Below are 19827 nucleotides of genomic sequence, written 5' to 3' on the forward strand. Positions count from 1 at the left end.
GGCCTGGCTGTGTGTGAAAAGGGTCCCCTGGGAGCATGGCCAGAGGTTCCTGGCCTGCCTGGTTCCGCTTTGGCTTAGTGGGGCTGGTTGCCTTTGCCCTTCTTGGGACAGGAGGTGGGGCTCTTGTGTGCCCCTCATTGCTTCCTCCTGACCCTTCCTTGCCTTTGTCCCATCTTTCCCAAATCACCTTTTTATTTTTTGCTTTGCTGGCTATGCCAGCACTTCTGTGTCCCCCATGCAGCTCCTTGAGTCAGCCAAACTGCTGAAGCATCTTCCCTTTGTGATAAGGGCATCTTTGGCATCAGCAATATCAAGATCTTCTTTCCAAAGGCAGGCAGCCAGGGGTTGAACTCTTAAGCCTCAAATCCTGGTTTGGTTTTGCTTGGGGGGGGGGATGGCATCCCATAGGGGCAGTGCAGAGTTTGAATAGTAGGGGAGGATTCAGTAGCCATGCCCACCTACTAAATAAGATCCAGTGACTTCACGGGGTCAAACAGACTAGCCCCTCATTTTAAAGAGAGCCTCAGGCCGGCTTTTTTGGGAGTGAAAGAGTGAGTTGCCTCACTTTATCAGAGTAAGATGCCTTGAACACTTTGGCTTCATCCAGAGAGCAACTTCATTCCCAAAATAAATTAATGCCCAACAGTAAAGGCGAAGGAAGGAGTGTGTGGCAGGTGGCCTCAATCAAATTTTAGAATCACAGAGCTGGAAGGGGTCCTCCCAGGGTCATCTAGTCTAACCCACTGCAATGCAAGGATCACAGCTGAAGCATCCCTGACAGGCAGCCATCCAACAGATGCAGCCCTCAACCCTCCAAAAGTTATCTTTAGGGATGGTGATGTGGCCCCTTTGGTTGTGAGAACTGTTCTTCCTACACACAAACACACACCCCTCCCAGTGCCTGCCAGCTGCCTAGCATTTTCTTCCTCCTCTTCCAGCTTGAGTGTAGGGGGGAAGCTTAGCTTACTTGCACCAAACACCCAGGAACTGGGGGGGGGGGGGCTTCCCTGCTGTTGGCTGCAAGGGAGCCCTCCGGAGGAACAATCGCTTCCCTTGTCTCCCTCTCCTCCTCCAACCTCCACCTGCTTAACAGAGAGGGGAGAAGGTGTTTTGTTTTTGTTTTTTAAAAAACGAACACAGTCATCACGTACACAATACCTTTGACTTTTATTTCCATGATTAGCACAATGACTTTCATTACATTTTGGAGAGAAAATTCGAAGGTGGGGATCAGGGGAGAGTAATCAAAGCCAGAGATTTTATTCCTTTACTCTAAAAAAACAAAACAAAAACCCTTAAAAAATTAACTTTCCCGTTATGACAAGTTTTGATTAAAGAAACATTTTTCTTTTTTTAAAAAAAAGTTGCGAAGAACATCGCCACTTACAGGAGAAGGTAGGAATGAACAGTGCAAGCCAGCAATCCACTCTTGGGGTAGGGGCACCAATTTGGGTGCAACTCAAGATCTTGGGGGGGTGGGTGGGAGCTGTGGAGACCCCTGACCCCTCGTGTTGACTTGGAAACATGGAATTGGAGAGCAGGTGGGTGGGTTGCAGGCGGCCAAGTCCAGACCCCCTGTCAATGCAGGACTTGGGCTCTCCTTGAGAGCTGCTTCCTTTTTAACTTCCCTTCTGCTGGGCAGAAAGTGAGACTGCCATCCATCACTTCCACTCGACTGTTAAAACACACTCGCTTCAGTGGTTTTCTGAATCTGGACAATTGCCCCAATCCAGCACAGTGGAAGCAAACCCTGCCCCCCCCCCAACCCGGATTTCATTGGGAACACTTAACCCACAAAACTCTGGCATTTATTTAGCACCCATGGCACACTTCCTTGTCATTGGCCATCCTGGGAGTACTGGCTTTCCCCGTTTTTTAAACGTACATTTTTCATTTATTGAAGTTGGCAGTGTTTGGCCTAGGCATAGGCAAACTCCGGCCCTCCAGATGTTTGGGACTACAACTCCCATCATCCCTGACCACTGGTCCTGTTAGCTAGGGATGATGGGAATTGTAGTCCCAAACATCTGGAGGGCTGGAGTTTGCCTATGCCTGGCAGCGGGAAATGAATGGCAGTCTGGAACAGATTTTTTTCTCGCCAGTGGCTACAGTGATGGAGGGTGGTGTTACCGGGGGGGGAGGGGGGCTATCTGGCTGTGTGTGAGGAAGACTGGCAAAGGAAAGGAAAAGCTATTCATTAGCAGAGTATAGTGTGGTGAGGAACCCCAATAGCCATCAATGCAGGGGTCACAGCTGAAGAATCCCTGGCAGGTGGCCCTCCAGCCTCTCTTTTAAAACCTCCAAGGAAGGAATCCATAGCAGAGCATGGTGCAAACAAGGCTCAGGGGCATCTCAGCCCACGAGTAAAGAACCGCAACCTGCCAAGTTCATTTACTTGCAGGGGGTGGTGGTAAATACTTTCCATAGGTCTGCTTGATTCGAGTGAACACAAGAGAGGCCTGTTTTTTATCTGGACTTTACAGAGAATACTGCCTTTTTCAGTAAATCCCCACAACAACCCTTCGAGGTAGTCCTTATCCCTCCACTGTGTATTTTTGGCTTAGCCAAATTGTATATAAGCTAAATACCTTGGGCCAGCCAACTTCAGCTATACTGAAGTTATGCTTATTTATCATTTTGTTCAAAAAAATACTACTTTAATCAAAAATTGTGTTGAGTTAGAAACTAATACTTTGTTAACAGTTCCTGTTTGCTGTGGGTTTTTTTTTTTTTTGGTCCACTTGACAAAAAAAAGAGAATAAGTTAACACTAAACACTCAATATTATATTTAATATACATATATTTATAATATATATGTACACACAGTTAGCACGGTCTGAGCATCAGGGGTCAGGGACAGCTGGGGAGGGAGGAAGTAGAGAGAGCTGGCAGAGAGGCAGGATTTGTGCCTGGGTGTTTCTTTCCCCTGTTCTGGCTCCTGGAGGTTTGTTCCTGCTGCAGCGGACTACAATTCATGCACCTGAACGTAATACAGAGGGCGGGTTTGTACTATTAAAACAAAACAAAAACCCTGACCGTGTCCTGGAATTTTGAATCTGAGACACCAGAGGTGGTTTGACTGGTAACATTCAGTCTGCATGGAAGTTGCCTCTTTGTGCTCATCTTGGAGGTAAGAAAGTGTTGTGGTTAAATTAACATTGTGTGCAAAGTTGCTTTTGTGTGTGTGTTTATATAGGAGTGGCTTATGGGAGGAGGTTCTTTTAAGCAGTGCAGGGCCTTGCTCATAGGTGGCATAGCAGCAGAGCACATGCCTGGCTTGCAGAAGGCCCCAGATTCAATCCCCAGCAGTGTCCAGTAAGGCTGGGAATTTCCCCTGCCTCAAATCCTGGAGAGCCAGTGTGTGTGTGTGTGTGTGTGTGTGTGTGTGTGTGGTGCAGCCACAGCTGGAGGGCCACACAGGTGTATGTGTGTCTCCACCCGCACCCCCAGCCCTGACCTAGCAGAGAGCCTCCCTCTCTCTGGCAATGTCACTGGGCTTGCAAAACATTTGAGGCGTATTCAGCTGGAGACCAAGCAAGGGCTGCCCTTACGAGCAGCGAAGGACTTGGCCATGCCAAGGGTGGTGGGCATTTAGCCCCAAAGCAAAAAAGTGTTTTCTGCATCCTGTGATTCTGAGCTGCCTCCTAATCAGCTCCTTTGTTCTTCGCTTTGTTTTGAGCTGTTTGTTCGCTTTTAAATTCCAACCTCCCCCCCCCCCGCCCTGTTTCTTTTTGACACTATTTTTACCCTCTGCCAATTTGCTAATTTGCAATGACATCACCACCACCAACTGTTCAGCTGTAAACATCAGAAGTGTGTGTATTAGGGGTGTGTGGGGATACTTAAGGCCAGCTGAACTAGAGACCACCCTTCTGCCGAGGTTTTGGCTTTGGGGCCTTTTGCAGCAGGTGGGGTGGGACAGCTGAGAAGGCAGAGGCTTCCTGGAGCTGATTTTTGTTACTGTAGGACCTTGGAAGGACGCAGGGGGAGAGAAAGAAGGCAAAGGCGGCAGTAGCAGCCCCTTCCCTTCCTGTGCAATTTTTGCACCTCTAGCAGCATTTGCTGAAGTGCTTCTACGCCTCCTCACACAAAGGCTTCTCTTAGGAGGGCACCAAGCAAGTGCAAGCAGCCCAGAGCCCTCTCCAGTGTCCCTGAAGCCCCTAGCTGAGAGTGAGCACTCCCCTCTGCTAATGCTCCTCATAGCTTTAAGAAGCCCCCTCCACAGAGTCATGGAATTGCTGAATGAGAAGCGACACCCACTCCAAGCCCCTACATCTCAATTGCAACTAAGGCATCCAGGACAAATGACCCTCTGACCTCTGCTTAAAAACCTCCGGCGAAGGAGAGTCCACCGCCTTCTGAGGAAGCTGTGCTCTGGCCCATTTCTCTAGGCTTGGCCCACCCCAGAAACGTAACAAGTAGGGTGCTGAGAGCCCAGCTGAGTTTGCCATACGCCCTTGGAGTTGCGTCCAGATCTACATGGCCAACCTCAAATTGCCAGAAGGTGCTTTGTGATGCCGTTTGGAGGCAAGGCCCCACCATGCCAAACTGAAGGCAGGGGGGTGCAGAGTGGTTGTAGTGACGGCAGCTTGCCTCTCTCGAACTGGGGCCACTGCCTGTCTCTCTTCCGCTGCTGACCCCCTGCCCTGCTCCGGAGGAACCTTCCCCCCCCCCACTCCCCCTTTCTGCCAGCTCTCTGGACTTCTGAACAGTCATTGCACACCAACACACACCGAGGGAGTTTTGTGCCAGGAATGCATCTGGTCGGGCAGGAACGAGCCACTGCAGCCGAGATCCTGACCCAGGGAGTGGGGGGGTGGGGATTGAAGGCAAGGCTCAGGCTGTGTGTGGTGGGTAGAGAGGCAGCGGGACTGCCGGGGTGGGGGGTGGGGAAGGGGAGACCTAAACAAGATGCCTTGTAAAAAACACAGACCTAGCCCACCTGTTGATACATAACACAAAAGAACACAATACTACCTGCAAGGGGGAAGGGCAGGAACATGTGGTCTCGCTTTAAGGTTGAAGGTAGGGGGCCAGGGAGAAAAGAGGAGGAAATATTACCTGGCCAACAACACCAGGATGCACAGCGCAGTTTTTCAGCATTAATTAAATAATATATATATATATATATTTTCCTTTTGCAGTCTGATGCAAGTTCCACTGTTTGGGTGGTGGTGGGTCTCTTTTTAAAAACAACAACTGAGAAGCATTCCCCCCCCCCCGAACAGGTGCAGTTAGTTTAATGGCAATATATGTGCAATGGAAGCTGCAGCAGAGAGACGAACGCAGCAGCCAGGATCACAGCTTTGGGCGCCCAGAAACAGTCACGTTCCCCCGCTTCCCTCCCTCCGCCTCCTCTACACCCCCAGCAGCCATGTGAGGCAGGGAGACTGTCTTAATCTGGCTCCATCTGGAAACAAACTGTGTGGGGAGACAGAGAGGCCGACAAATCCCACTTTCCTCCTTGGTGCAAGTGGATTTCTGTCCCCCCCCCACACTTGTTCCTTAAACATTTTAGCCCGCTTACACACACACACACACGTACTCAAGGCAGCTGCTTGGCACCCAAGGGGGCTGCAGGTGCTGCAGGGGGAGGCAACACATATTTCTCTGTAAGCAGAAATGTGGCCAGGCCCCTCCGGACTTCCCTGATTTACTTAAGACATGGGTGTCTTGATGATGGTATGCAGGGATGCAGGATGAGTGCATGCAAGCAGTGTCACCGGCTGTCTTGGGTCCAGGCAGGGGGGGAGGGTGCTGGTAGACTTGGTTGCTTCAGAGATGCTCCTGTTGCAACCTGGGAGCATCAAGAGGCCCACCCTCCACATCAGGCTGTATCCTGGGTGGGTGGAGGGCAAACAGGCAGGCAGGCAGGCAATTCCACAGGGAAACCCTCAACGGTCCCCCCCATCCCCATGGGTAAGAGGAAACCTCCAGGCCCCCACTCCCATCTATGACAATGCAGCCACTGAGCAGAACAGCAAGGCGGTCCACGAGCTGAGTAGAAACCACGGCAAAGAAAAAGACGCGACGTTTAAGGGTTGCCCACATGCCCCCTGTGGAAATAGCCCTCCACTCAAGGGGAGCCAGCAGGCAGGGGGTGGGTGGACTGAATGGGGCAGAAGTGGTACCAAGTCAGTCCCCTGAGGAAGGAGGAAGGGGGGGTCAAGGTCGGACAAGGGAGGAAGAGGCACCCACGGAGCAAGTTGAAGGAGAGGCGGCGGCCGCACGACCAACACCAAGGAAAGGCACAAAGTCAATGGGGGGGGCAGGAAAGCAGGCTGGCAGGCCAGTGGGAGTGGGCTGGTGTGTGTGTGCCCCCCCCAGCTTGCCTCCTGGCGAAAGGCCTGCTCTTCCACCCCGGCGTTAGCACAGACTGGCAGGGAAGGAGCAGACCCCTGAACTGAACCCAGCTCTCTCCCCACAAACTTTTGTTCTCCCTCCTCTCTTTCTCTCTCTCTCTCAGGCTGTATCCCCCCAACTCCTGTCTTCTGCTTGTCCCCCTCTCCCTGCCCTGGGACCCCAGCACCCTAGTTCTCCACCTCAGAGATAACACCCTGGGAGAAAATTAAAATGCCCTCCCTCCCCAGCTCGCCTCTGTAACCAGCTGCCCCACCCCCCAACCCTTTTAGGATGTGTGGCTCAGCCAAAATAAGTCTTGGCAGTTTGCATGGCTGAAGAGGAGTGTGGCTCCCGTCCCGTGGCCTGAGCTGTGCAAATCTCCAGTGCCCCGCTCGTTCTGTGTGTGCATTGAGCCGGGATGTCAGCAAAATCTTAAACTGCCGTAATGCCAGACTTGGCTGACTTTGGAGGTGTCAGAGTGGTAGCACAGCCTCACGGGTTACTGGCAAGAGCAATGCAGGGTGTGGCCGGGGCGACAATTCTGGAGGGAGGAGCTGCAGGGCCCTGTTCTGTGGCCCTAGGGGTGCCCCCAGCACATCTAAGCAACTAGGGGCCCCCTCAGGCCCCACTTTTCCACTGCAGCCTCACAAGGAAAGTGTTGAATAGAAAGCTGCTGTGACTTCTTCCTAACCCTTCTCCATCTCCCCCCCCCATTGCCCAGTCCTTTCTAACACACACACCCCATCTCTCCCCTGCAAAGAGATGCCTTAATGCCAGCTCCTGGTGCTGGTTCTGCACTGGAGGGCTCCCAGTGGCTTTTTAAATACAAAATACCCACCCACCTGATCTCATCTCCCCTATCCAACTTCCTCTGCCCATCCTCACCTCCTGCTTAACAACAACAAGAACAAGAACAACAACAGGCCAAGGCTCTTGATTCTGTTGGGGTGTTAAACTTGGGGGTCTGCCCCTTCCCAGTGGGGGCGTGGAAGGGAGGGAGTAGCATTGGGGGAGAGGTGGGCTCCATGTTTGCATAGCAACAGTCCTCCAGCCCCCTGCCCCCCCCCGTCCCAGCAGCCCTCCTGAGGGTTCACCCACACCAGTCAGTGGGAAGGTGGGGATATGTATGTTGGGAGTAGTGGTTGGGGAGAGGGGGGTTGGAATTAAGACTCAATTAGTGGCCAAGGCTGCTCCCCACCCCAGTCCCACAAGACATGCGGATAGTCACAGAGAAAGGGCAGGATGTAGCCAGAAGAGGAGAGAAGGGCAGCTGGAAACGTCAGGGCACAGTGGAGCAGAGGGGGTGGGGGTGGGGGTCATCCTCCTCCCAGCTGCTCCCTTCCTCCCCCCTCCCCCCTACTTTAAGCTTTTTTGGGTGGCGGAGCCAGTTTGATTATCTCTTCTTCGGAGGGCTGCCGGATGATGTCTGCGAGGAGAAAAGGAAAGGAGACAACATGAGAACGACTTATGAGTCACCTGGTGGGATTGTCTTATCCTCCAGGAGTTCACCTAATCCTCCTTTAAAGAGATCTGAGTTGGTGGCCAGAAATACATATTGTGGCAGAGAGTTCCATAAGCTTGTTAGGACCTGTGAAGAAACTGTGGCCTGAATCTACTACCCAGTCTAATTTCTATGATTAGTATTAGGACTTTGAGGTCTCCAAGTGACATTTAACAGATTTAATACCTAAATGCAGTCCCTATAAAGACGGAACCAGTGGAGAGCTTAGGGTCCGAGGCACCCTACATGCAGCCCTCTTTGGGGGGCCTGTTTGTTCACTTAAATACACGTGACTATTAACAGAATGGCTTATCTTTTTTACTATTATTAAACTCAATATTTCAAAGGTATCCTCTCAGCTAATGATGTATACTAGCAACTAGGAGCCACTCAGCCTCACAGAACCCTACTTCTGGGCTGCATACAAATCTGCCTCAGAACAGAGCAGAGCAAACGCAAATTGTTGCTTCCTCTCCCATCCTCTTCCTGTAAACAATGCAACATGTTAGAAAGCTGTACAGTTGGCGCCCTTAGTCATGAAAGGGACAGTTACACTACCTGCTTTTGCCTAGTTGCCCATCTTCAACCTCAGAGTAGAAATACTCTTCCCTTGAAAGGTTTCCTGCACAACCATTTATCTCCCCCACTGCTGCATCTTGCCCATTGTGAGCCAGAGAGGTTTGGGGATGGTGTTGTTGTTGGACTCTGGACAAAACAGTCCTCTGTCCACCACCACCACCCATCGCCCTTGGGTAGATGTGGGGAGCATGTCCCTGCTCTTCAGGCTAGATATTTGAAGCTAGGTTTCTCCAGCTGTTCAAAATGGGTCTGAAAAAGGGAGAGGGGACCAAGTTCTCCCCTCAAGGTCGGATGAGAAAGGTAAGTCTTCCTACTTCCTAAAAACCAGCCTGCTGAGCCTCTTGAGCAGCTGCATCCCACTGAGATAGGCTGAGAGAAAGATGGGCAACCCCCCAGCCAGAGACATGGACCAACCAGCCCCCAGCCCCAGGGTCTCCATGCAAGAAGGAGGGGTGTGGTGAGAGCCAGGTGCAGCTGCCGGGGTGGGGTGGGGGAAGGGGGTGGCTGAGTGCATGTGGGTGCTGAGCAGAGAGGCCCCTGACCTTTGTATTTCTTGGCACTGGGGATACGGGTCAGCTTTGTGTCCACTTCATCCTCCTCGGTGATCTTCAGTACTTGGGTGCGGTACTCGACCACCATGGTGAGCAAGTCAGGGCGGCGGGAGATCTCAAAGATGTGTTCGATGTAGGAGAGGTTGTCTGCGCAGGAATAAGCACAGGGAAGGAGGTCAGCTGTTGTCAGGTGCAGGCGGTTAGGAAGCAGGGAAGCAGCAGCAAGTGCCCTGTCCGTTAAATCGGCTGAATTGTGCCTGCCTTGGCCCGCCCGCAAAGTTGAAAGGGCTTGGGTTGCCCTGCCTCTTGCACCCCTCCACGATTTCCATGCAGACAATCAGCGCAGGGACTTCTCTCTTTCTCCTTCTCCCCCCAGCCCCCCCCCAAGATGGCACCATGTCAAAAGCAGCCCACTGTTTCATGCTAATCGTCACCTTAATCCCACACCTGTTCCATTCTCTACGTGTGAATTTAACTTGACTCTTTGTGTCTGTAACATACCATGTGTGTAAGTGTGTGTGTGTTGGTGCTGCTTTCCTCAAGGTGTGACTGACGACTGTGAACCTCTCTGGAGGCACAGGGCTGCCTTGCGTGGGCACAGCATGCCAGTGTGAGTCTGTTCACGATGATGCTGGCGCGTGGGCAGATAGACCAGTGCAGAGGTGTATGTGTGTGTATATGAGAGAGGAAGGCAACCAACCAACAGCAGGTTGCATTGCCTTGAGAAAACAACTTTTTTTAAAAAAAGAAGCAGCACAAAATGACATCATCCAGCTCCACACAGCACCATCTGTAGTCTTCCTCCACAGCTACCACAGGGAGGGGAAGAGCAGAGGCAGGCCCAGACAGAGGGGGGGGGCATATGGTCCACTTGACCTGGGCCTCCGATTCCAAAGGGGGCCTCGGTCAGCATATTCACAATCAGTAAAATGAAAAAAAGTAACACAGGGTAAAAAAGGGCCACATTATCTACCTGGCCCGGGCTTCTGCCTGGCTCTGCAAGGGGCTGGGCAGAGGCAAGTTCAACCCAGGTAAGGCTCAGCCTTCCTGAGCTTCTGTGGCTGTTCATGCGTGTGTGTGTGTGTTTGGGGGGTGGTGATCTCAGCTCAAGAACCTGGAAGGCTGAAGTGGACAGGATGGGTGGGGGGAGAGACCAGCAAATCTGCACAAGAGCAGAAGAGAGCTGGGATGCAGGGCGTTGCAGGCTGGGTCTGGGTGTGAAGAGCATCTAATGCGGGAGGGCGATATTTAGATATATTTCAATATTTCTCCTCCTGTGCCCAGAGCAGCTTCTGATGCTACCTGCTCTTGTTTGTCACCATACTATTTTTGTTGAATGCTGAGGACACAACTTTTTACCCTGGCCCTTGACACCTGAGATGTGCATTTTTAGGGCTCACCCTATTTTTGTGTGATTTCATTCTTCACAGTTACAGTGGTACCTCGGGTTGCAAACACCTTAGGTTACATACACTTCAGGTTAGACTCCGCTAACCCGGAAGTAGTACCTTGGGCTAAGAACTTTACCTCAGGATGAGAATAGAAATCGTGCAGCGGCAGCGGGAGGCCCCATTAGCTAAAGTGGTACCTTACGTTAAGAATGGTTTCAGGTTAAAAACGGACCTCCGGAACGAATTAAGTTCATAACCAGAGGTACCACTGTAGAGGATTTTAAACTGTTTTTAATGTTGTAATAAGTAGTTGTATTCTCTGTGGATTTGTCCAATCCTCTTTTAATGGCATCCAATTTGGTGGTCATCCCTGCTTTCTGCAGGAGTGAGTTCCCTTGTTTAACTATGTGAAAGACTCTCTTTTATCTGTCCTGAATGTTCCAATGTTCAGCTTCATCCATGAGTTCTAGGGTCATGAGAGGGTGTCCCCCCCCTTTGTTGGTGAGTGTTGTGTGTGTGTGTGACACCTGGCGTAATCTCTTCTGAGAGCTGTTCATTCCTACAGCCATACGCACACCTCCCAAACATGCACCCATTTTTGTAATGGGTACCCCCACAGTTGCACTGGGGCCCCTGAAAGAGGTGGTGGTTTGGGCTCCTGGTTCTGTCGCACAACTCATTTGCGAGGACACGGCATCCACACCTTCTCACTGCGCTCCTGCCCTGTCAAATGGTGCCGGGTGCCAGGGATTCATCTCCCTACCCCCAGCCTCCCTCCTGGGAACACAAAGAAGTGAATGCAGTGGTTTGTTGGTCTGGAAGTGTCAAGCCCTTGAATGAGATCTGAACCCTGAGCGGACCTGCCTTGCTGAGTCACTGGTTCTCCCAGGAGCCCATCCATCCGTTCCTCTTGCCTGGAGCTGTCACGGCCAGGCAGGCAGGCAGGCAGGCTGGCAGGCTGCTCCTCCCCGCTCCCCAACCCTCATGGAACCTCAAGCCTGCCAGCTCTGAGTCACTCAACTTGATTCCGCTGCTCTTACCTTCCTTCCTTTGGAAGGAAAGCAGGGTGAAAGTGGGGGTGAGAGAGGGCTGAGCTGCTTATTGATACATAGGCATGTCTAGGTGTACAAATTATTCTCCCCTGCCCCTCTTCTCCATGTTTATTTTGATCCCACAGATTCAGATATAGGCTAGGGTGCAGCCAGGGGTGCCAACTTGCCCCCCCCCACACATTGAGGGGACCTGGCCATGTGATGTGTCACAAGATGCCACCCAGCATGTGCGGGACACGCAGAGGGTGATCTTTGCTCTCCCGCACCTCAGCAAACCCCCCCCCCCGGCTCCTGGGCTCCCATCCTGAGTGATAGGCTGGTGCGGAAGGGGCCTGGGGCTGAGCACACTCTCTTCCTCCCCTGCTCCTCCTCATTTCCTTCTCCTTCTCATAAGAGCAGCAGAAGAGCCTGCTGGATCAGCCCATCTAGTCCAGCATCCAACTAGATGCCCCAATGGGAAGCTTGCAAGCAGGATTTGAGTACAAGAGCCCTCTGCCCTCCTGCAGTTTCCAGCAACTGGCATTCAGAATCATTTCTGCCTCCTTCCGTGGGGACAGAGCAGAGTCATCGTGGCCAGTAGCCCTGCTCACCTTTGTCCAGTTTCTTGTGCTTTTCAAGGAAGCTGAACCAGTCCTTGCTGGTAGTGATTTCCTCGTTCTTCTCGCTGGGGATGTCCTCCTTGCAGGCCGACTTCAGCTGGTCCAGGTCTTCGTTGGTGATGTTCTCAGCCAGCTCCTCCAAAAGGCTGCTGTATTCTGCCATCTCTGCAAGGTGTGAGGAAGGGGGAACAGGGCAAGTTATATAAAGGGGTAGGCAAGACGTCACGCTTGCAGGATCTGTCTACTAGGACCTGATATCTACCAACTGGAGCCAGTTGCAAATCACACACACATTGGATGAAAGGACCCTGAGCCCAGGAGTGGGCTTGGACTGCCGGAAGTGAACAGAGCTTGAACCCTTCAGCATTCAAAAATAAATTAAAAATCCACTTATGGTTACCCAGCTTTTCTTCAGTTCTGCAGCATTTGGGTGGGGTGGGGGAGTCATTGTGAAACAACTGGGAGTCAGAAACCCTTGCTGACTTGGTGCAAATCACCCAAGAGACCCACCAGTAGATCCCTAACTACCTTCTGCACATCCCTCAGTTGAAGCTGCAGATGCAGCTGTTTATTATTATTGTTATTTCATTTAGATCCCATCTTTCCTCCAAGAAGCTCGAGGTGGCATACCTGGTTCTCCCCTTTCCATTTTAACCTCATGACAATCCTGTGAGGTAATGAGCTTTGTTACCGAGTGGAGATTTGAATCCTGATCCTTCTCTGGTCCCTAGTCCACAACTTGAGGGAGTCAAAGGGCCCTGGAATGACCAGTGATGAATTCCTGTGCTCCACCCTGGAATCTGGCTTTCTATCATCAAATACTGTGTTTCTGTTCTTCTTCCCTAGTGTGCCTGGAAACCAGGTAGGTTCTTCTTTGTTCTACTTTGTGTGCCAATTGTTGCAGCCGGCTTAGTGTGTTCTCAACTGACCTTCCTTAGCTAGGGAGATGGTTTGTTAGCAGCCTCAAGATTTATGTTTTCTCTGTTGGGAGATAGCTGGCAATCGTCCCCTTCCAAGTCTGGGAGAGAAAGGACATACAACTGCACAGACCCCAAGCTCATTATGCTTCTGCATTTGTAAATAAATCAAGTACTGTACAGTGGTACCTGGGTTCTCAAACTTAATCTGTTCCGGAAGTCCATTCCAAAACCAAAGCATTCCAAAAAACAAAACGCGCTTTCCCATAGAAAGTAATGCAAAATGGATTAATCCGTTCCAGACTTTTAAAAACAACCCCTAAACCAGCAATTTAACATGAATTTTACTATCTTACGAGACCATTGATCCATAAAATGAAAGCAATAAACAATGTACTGCAGTCACACAATTAATCAATCAGTAGCTGAACTGGGTTCCACACAATCACAAAAACAAACAAACAAAGAGCAGAAACAAAAACACAAAATAAAAAGCAAAAACATACAGACCTTAGCGTAACACTCAAAATGGAAGTGTGGCACTCAAATTGGAAGCATAACAGGGTTCCGAAAAAGGTTCGCAAACTGGAACACTTACTTCCAGGTTTGCAGTGTTTGGGTTCCAAGTTGTTTGAGTACCAAGATACCACAGTATTGCAGAAGGCTGTGGACCACGCGCATTGCAGAGCTCATTTGAAGTATGCGGCTCCCCACCCAAAGAATCTTGGGAACTGTGGCTTGTAAGGAAGCTGGAAAATGTAGCTCTGCAAGAAGTGGTACACTAGTTTGCCAGATGTTGTTGTGGGATGTTCCTGATAGGAATGACACTAGGTATTGGATCCTCAGAAACCTTTTGCCTCCTCTCCGGGGTGGTAAGGGGTGGTGAGTCATCCGCAACTCACCCTGCCTGGAATTGGTGGCAGGTCTTTTTACTTTCTCTGATAAAATTCCTCCTCCTCTTTAGCCTTTTGAAGGGATTGTCCACACTTCCTCTTGTTCTGTGCCTCGAAAGCACAGGGCCCAGACGTTTCCCACTTGTCACATGCCCCAACAATTTCTCCTGGAAAACCCACTATTTAGCGCTAAATCGGAGCAAGCATCAATCCGGGAAAAAACCCAATCAATGTATGCTTCGATTCAGCAGTAAGGAGTTGGTTTTCCCCGAAGGGAAAACAGCAGGGCCAACAAAAATCTAGATGAGCCCTAAGTGTTTGCTTAGGTCATAGCTGCCAAGTTTTTCCTTTTCTCGCGAGGAAGCCTATTCAGCATAAGGGAAAATCCCTTAAAATAAGGGATAACTTGGCAGCTATGGCTTAGGTCAGTTTAAGGTTGGTAGGCAACCCAAGACACTTTGTTTCTCCAGCGCACAGTCTTTCCCTCTGGCTGTTTCTCACCCAAAGGAAACCAACCTCAGGTTGTTCTGCCCTGGAACATCTTTCCCCCACTCCCTGCTGCTCCGTCAAGTGTAGAGCACACAACAAATATCATTAAACTGATGCTGATCCTCCCAGTGGAACTATTTGGCCAGGCAGAATACCGGCTGCCTGGTTTTTTGTTTTCGTTTCAGATTGATTTGCTGCTGATCTGTGAAGCTTTAGCCATTCTGAAAAGTCCTGCCATTTATGAGGCGTCCTGACGCAAGCATGCACTTTTTAGTGTGGTGTGGAAGAGAGACTTCCCTTCTGGAATGGTGGTTTATGGGAGACTGGAATGTGCAACCACCAGGCCCCAAAAAGGAATGTCAACACCCACCCCCTGCATGCATGTGCTCCTGGTTCTCTATTACACGCAAAACAAGAACATCTGCTTTCCTTTGACAAATACTGGAAAGAGCTGGGAGAATTTCTAAGATAACAGAACCAAAAAGCTTCCCACAAACTCACATCCTGAAGACAATTCATAAAAATACCACTAACGTTTTTTCCAACAGGGTTTTGTTATGGACTGCGATTTCGGCTGGCCCAAGACATTTTTTCTGCTGGAGGCAAATGTTCCCCCCTTCAGCAGCTAACTAGACTGACCACTGGCTCTTGTTTCAACATTTATGACCGGACAGCACTCTCCCCACTGCACCTCAGAGGGCAAAGGGTTGGCTCTGGGGGCAAAAGCAGCTCTATTTGCCAACATGTCACTGCTTTCCATCAACATCTGCCGCCAGAGGCAGCCACCTCACTCAACCTCCTAATGGAAGGGCTGGCTCTGCTGCCTGCTTTTATTTTTAAAAAGGACAGCCCTTGGCATGTGTTGTGATTTTATTATGCATTAAAGACTCAAACCACAGCACAGAGCTTTAGAATGCTTGCTGGGACATCAAGGCCTTGGACTCTGCCCTCCTAGCTAGAGAAAAGCACTTCTGCATCTGTATGAAAGGCAGAATACCTCTCCCCTCCCTATTTTGAGCTTGTTTGCATAAATGGCTTGGTAATGGAGATTAGTGTGTGTGTTTCCTCCTCATTTAAAAAATGAGGGCACTGGGAAATATAATTCCCAGACAGAGACATCACCCAGCTTTGTAGGGCTTTCTAGAATCCCTGACAGTTCAGGGACAATGAGCAATTTGGCCTTGGATTTGGAGAGAGGGGCTCATCTGTGGATAATGAGAACTTATTTCAAAAAGAGGAGGGGGCCGGGAGGTATTATTGCAGCAACAGCTGGGTCTCTACCAGGGATCTCCAGCCACAGGCCTCAGGGTGGAAGGAACTGTGGAGGGAGGGGGGGAAAGGGAGCGAAATAAACTGCTACCCTTCAAATGCCTTTAGTGCCACAAATGTCAACAGGTACTGTGAAGTGTTTACTAGTTGCATTCAAATAGGAGAACTCTGTGGTCCTTCCAAGCATCACCTCTCCCTGCCCCTACTCATTAGCATAAGGTAAAGGTAAAAGTACCCCTGACCGTTAGGTCCAGTTGTGAACGACTCTGGGGTTGCGTGCTCATCTCGCTCTATAGGCTGAGGGAGCTGGCATTTGTCTGCAGACAGCTTCTGGGTCATGTGGCCAGCAGGACTAAGCCGCTTCTGGTGAAACCAGTGCAGCACACGGAGATGCTGTTTACCTTCTTGCCAGAGCGGTACCTATTTATCTACTTGCACTTTGATGTGCTTTCAAACTGCTAGTCCCTACTCATAGCACATGCACTCCTAATTTCATCAATGCTTCCTGCCACCCCCACTCCTCGGGGAAAAAAACCACACATCCCAAAGGGTGCTGACAAATTCTGAAGGGAAAACTAAACCACTCTGCCCAAATCCGATTCTGATTTGGGAGACAGAAACCAGAGGAGTAGTCTAGGACAAGCTGAATGGTTCAGGAGTCAAAGGTCAGCTGGTTGAAGTGTAGAATGGAAATTACAGTCGTACCCTGGAAGTCGAATGGAATCTGTTCCTGAAGTCCGTTAGACTTCCAAAACGTTTGAAAACCAAAGTGCGGCTTCTGATTGGCTGCAGGAAGCTCCTGCAACCAATTGGAAGCCCCATCGGACGCTTGGCTTCCAAAAATAGTTCACAAACTGGAACACAAACTGGAACACTTGCGGCGTTTGGGAGCCAAAACGTTCAAGAACTAAACTTCGAAAACCAAGTTATGACTGTAAATGATTTTGGTTCCTCCACTACCATGAGAGAAGAAAACATAGATTTTTTAGCATTCAGGACTGTCACTACTACCGTATTTCCAGCAGGTTTTGTGCTCTCGCTCTCTCTCCCCCCCCCCCCTCTCTCTGGGTGTTGTAAAGTTGCTGGTACAGGAGGAACTACTGTACTGTAATTGATTTGTTACTCTATAGTATACAATGAAAAGAATGGGTTTGAACCACACCTTCCACTTCCCCCAACCCCCCCCCCCCGCCTGCCTCAGTCCAATTTGTTGTTTGCTATCTCATTGCTGTTGCTTGTTAATTCTGCTCAAATCCAGTGATTAATTATCCAGGGATTTGGGAAATACAGCAGCTGGATTTCCAGACAGTGTTTGTCAGATTAAGGCAGAAGCTCTCAATCCACCGACCTCAATGCTCGTTCTGGTTATTAACTAACATTTGAGGGTGTTTTTAAAAAAATAAAAATAAAATAAAAAACAAATGCCGCCATGACTTAGATAGAGAAGCTTTTGTTCAGCAGGTGAGGGAAGATCTGGAGTAGTAAGAAAAGTGGATTATCACAGCCTAAAGGGCCTTGCTCCAGAATGCATATCACCTTGCAGGGAACGAATTTAGTTACACAAGCTTTTGCACCTCTCTGGAGAACCACATTCTTACACAACAAAGGAATAAAGCCATGTTATATGTGATTATCCCCTAAAACTTCATCACTGTGTACGATAAAAATACAGGATGGTATTATTGCACCCTTATAAAAAGCACAATTCATGCATGGACAAACCCCCACACAAAAGCACACATTCTTTGCCCCCAAGCATTCACACAAATTAGCCTGACAGAGCTATGGCACCCTGGCCTACCAAGGAACAATTGCACCACCCTTTTCAATGAGTGACCCAAATCTACAACCAATTGTATGAGATTTGTTGGCTGGCTGGCAAGCCTCAAATCTCAAGTATTTGCACAGCGACACAACATGCACCATCAATCTCCTGCATCTTCAGAGCCCTTTCCGACCAGAACATACTCATTAATTAATTCTCTGCTGCGCAATTAAGCCCGTGCCCTGGGCACAGCTAATCATTCCAACACACACAAAACCACAAACAAATTTTATTCCTTTTTTTTGTTTTGTTTTCCAGAGTGCCACCCCCTGGTTAGTGTTTCCCTCAAGGGGCACATTCTGTAGTCATTTCTATAACACCCTATTGAAAACGTAAGCACCTAAGAAGAGCCTGGCTGCTGAATCAAACCCAAGGGGGTGGGGCATCTAGTCCAGCTTTTTGTTCTTACTATGGTCAACCAGATACAGATGGGAAGCAGGAGACGAGTGCAACAAAAGCTCTCTCTCCATTAGTGCTTCCCAGAGGCAGCCCCCTCCCACATCTTCCCAACTCTTCTCAAGGATGTGAGCTATGTGTCTTCAGCGCCACTCCAGCACACATGTGCATACAAACAGCAGCCCAGGAAGCAGAGAAAGAGACCATTAAATTGGTACCTGAATAAATTGGCCCATTTATCTCTTCTTCCCTCCAGTTTTAAATCTTGTGTTGTGACTATTGGTTTGAAGTCACCATTGTTTCAAATTGAAGATTGCCCTAAGCACCTTGGCAGAAAAGCCATAGGTAAATGCAGTGAACAAATGAATGAATGAGAAGCAACGTCTGGACAGGAGCAGAAGTGGGTTGAGACTGGAGCAGGTTGCAAAGGGACCGCCGGAAACTTACTTTAAGCTCTCGCTTGTTCCTTTGTGGCCACTTCTGTTCCTGCTGTACATGAGACATTGCAAATGGCAGTGGTTTGTGGGGAACAGCCTCACAGGCCAAATTGGGACCTGGGCTGCTGTAAATGAACCCTAAACTCTGCATAATGGCCCGTGCCTGTATTTCTCCTGTGAGTTCTCCTCCTGTGATCACCACTTGATGTTGAACAGCCTTGGGCACCCTGGCAGGGCCATCTACACTGATAACAACACATAATCCCCACACACATTCTGGACCTATGGGCCAGAGGTCTGTCATAAATCAGCCTTCTGGGCACAAGGGGTTTGCAGGCAAAAAGACTGCCACCTCCACTGATTAGAGCAGCCTTTGCCAGTCCAGATGGGTTGGACTTAGAGCTCCCTGGATCAGCCCCTGTCAACACAGTGGAGGCTGGCATAGTTTACTCCTGTCCCTCAGCCCCCTGGTGTGTTGTTCCTTCCTTCCCCATAGGAAGCTGCCTTATACTGAGAGTCAGACCCTTGGGATCCATCTAGCTCAGTGCTGTCAGCACAGGCTCTCCTGTTTCTGGGAAGGGGCTTCCCCAGTCCTACCAGGAGATGCCCCTGGGGATTGAAGCTGGGGTCTTTCGCATGCAAGGCAGGTGCTCTGCCACTGAACTACAGCCCTTCCTCCCCCTCCCCTTGGGGAAGGACCACAGCTCAGACAAAGGGCATCTGCCTTGGATGCTGAAGGCATCACCAGGTTGGGCTGGGAGAGAACCCTGCCTGGAACTCTGGAGAGATGCTGCCAGCCAGGGTGGGCAATATCAATAAGACATGACCATGATGGCACTGGCCGCTGCTGCTGCCTCCACCACCACCACATGGTTCCCTTCGTAGTCTCTGCTCTTGCTCTCTCCTCTGTCAGAGTTCAAACTGTGTGCAGGGCCAGTCCACTCCCACTGATCTTCCCTTGGGGGTGAATTTCGTTCTTCTGTTCTGTGGGCCTGCCAAAGCCAGCATCACCCGCTCCTGGGTGTGTGAGTGTGTGTTTTAATTTTAAAAAATAATAATCAGAGGCAGAGCTTTTCATGGCAGATAATAATCAGAGGCAGAGCTTTTCACCCCTAACCATTTTCTGTTCATCTGGCTGCTGTAGGTGGGTGGGGGGCACCACTGGGCAGGAGAAGGCGGTGAAAAGATGGGCCATCATCCTACCCTCTGGACCCCTGTTGGAGAGAGAGGGGGGGCTGTCCTGTTTTGGGGTTCTTGTCGTCCTCCCTTAGGAAGAGGAAATTCCAGCTGTTCATTTGAAGCAAGAAGCCTTCCCAGATGGCTACCCCTTCCCGAAACAATGAATCACTGATAGAAAAGGGGAGAGATCCTGGCTCCAGCAGGTTCAAATGGTCCTTCCACTCTTCCCCCCTCACTCCATGCTACTTATTTACGCCTTCCCCTTTGCACTCTGGGTGGCAGGCAGGGAGGAAGCAAGCAAGTGGGGTGCTGTGGTGTGGGGCTGCTCCTTTCTCTGCCTGCCCCACTTTATGCCCTTTCCAAGGGCTGGGGGGGGGGTAGGGGTGGCATGTATATTCCCTCCCTT

General features: G+C 50.2%; 1 protein-coding gene and 1 long non-coding RNA gene across 2 annotated transcripts in view; one reads left to right on the forward strand and one right to left on the reverse strand.

The window, feature by feature from the left end:
• Nucleotides 1–1148: 1148 nt before the first annotated feature.
• The window catches only part of PEA15 (proliferation and apoptosis adaptor protein 15), a 48236-nt gene continuing 29557 nt past the window's right edge, over nt 1149–19827 (reverse strand). The window contains exons 2-4 of the mRNA XM_035097757.3: nt 12008–12181; nt 8966–9121; nt 1149–7769 (exon numbers count right to left, since the gene is read on the reverse strand). Coding sequence (XP_034953648.1) covers nt 7705–7769; nt 8966–9121; nt 12008–12179 — 393 coding nt within the window. The 5' untranslated portion in view covers nt 12180–12181 and the 3' untranslated portion in view covers nt 1149–7704. The remainder of the gene's footprint in view (nt 7770–8965; nt 9122–12007; nt 12182–19827) is intronic.
• On the forward strand, nt 12742–15216 carry LOC148683234 (uncharacterized). The gene is made up of 2 exons (XR_015947456.1): nt 12742–12878; nt 14864–15216. It is a non-coding gene; the product is annotated as an uncharacterized LOC148683234 (long non-coding RNA).

The sequence above is a fragment of the Zootoca vivipara genome, chromosome 16 (genome assembly GCF_965207765.1).
Source record: "Zootoca vivipara chromosome 16, rZooViv2.hap1.1, whole genome shotgun sequence".
In the NCBI taxonomy this organism is placed as follows: Eukaryota; Metazoa; Chordata; class Lepidosauria; order Squamata; family Lacertidae; genus Zootoca; species Zootoca vivipara.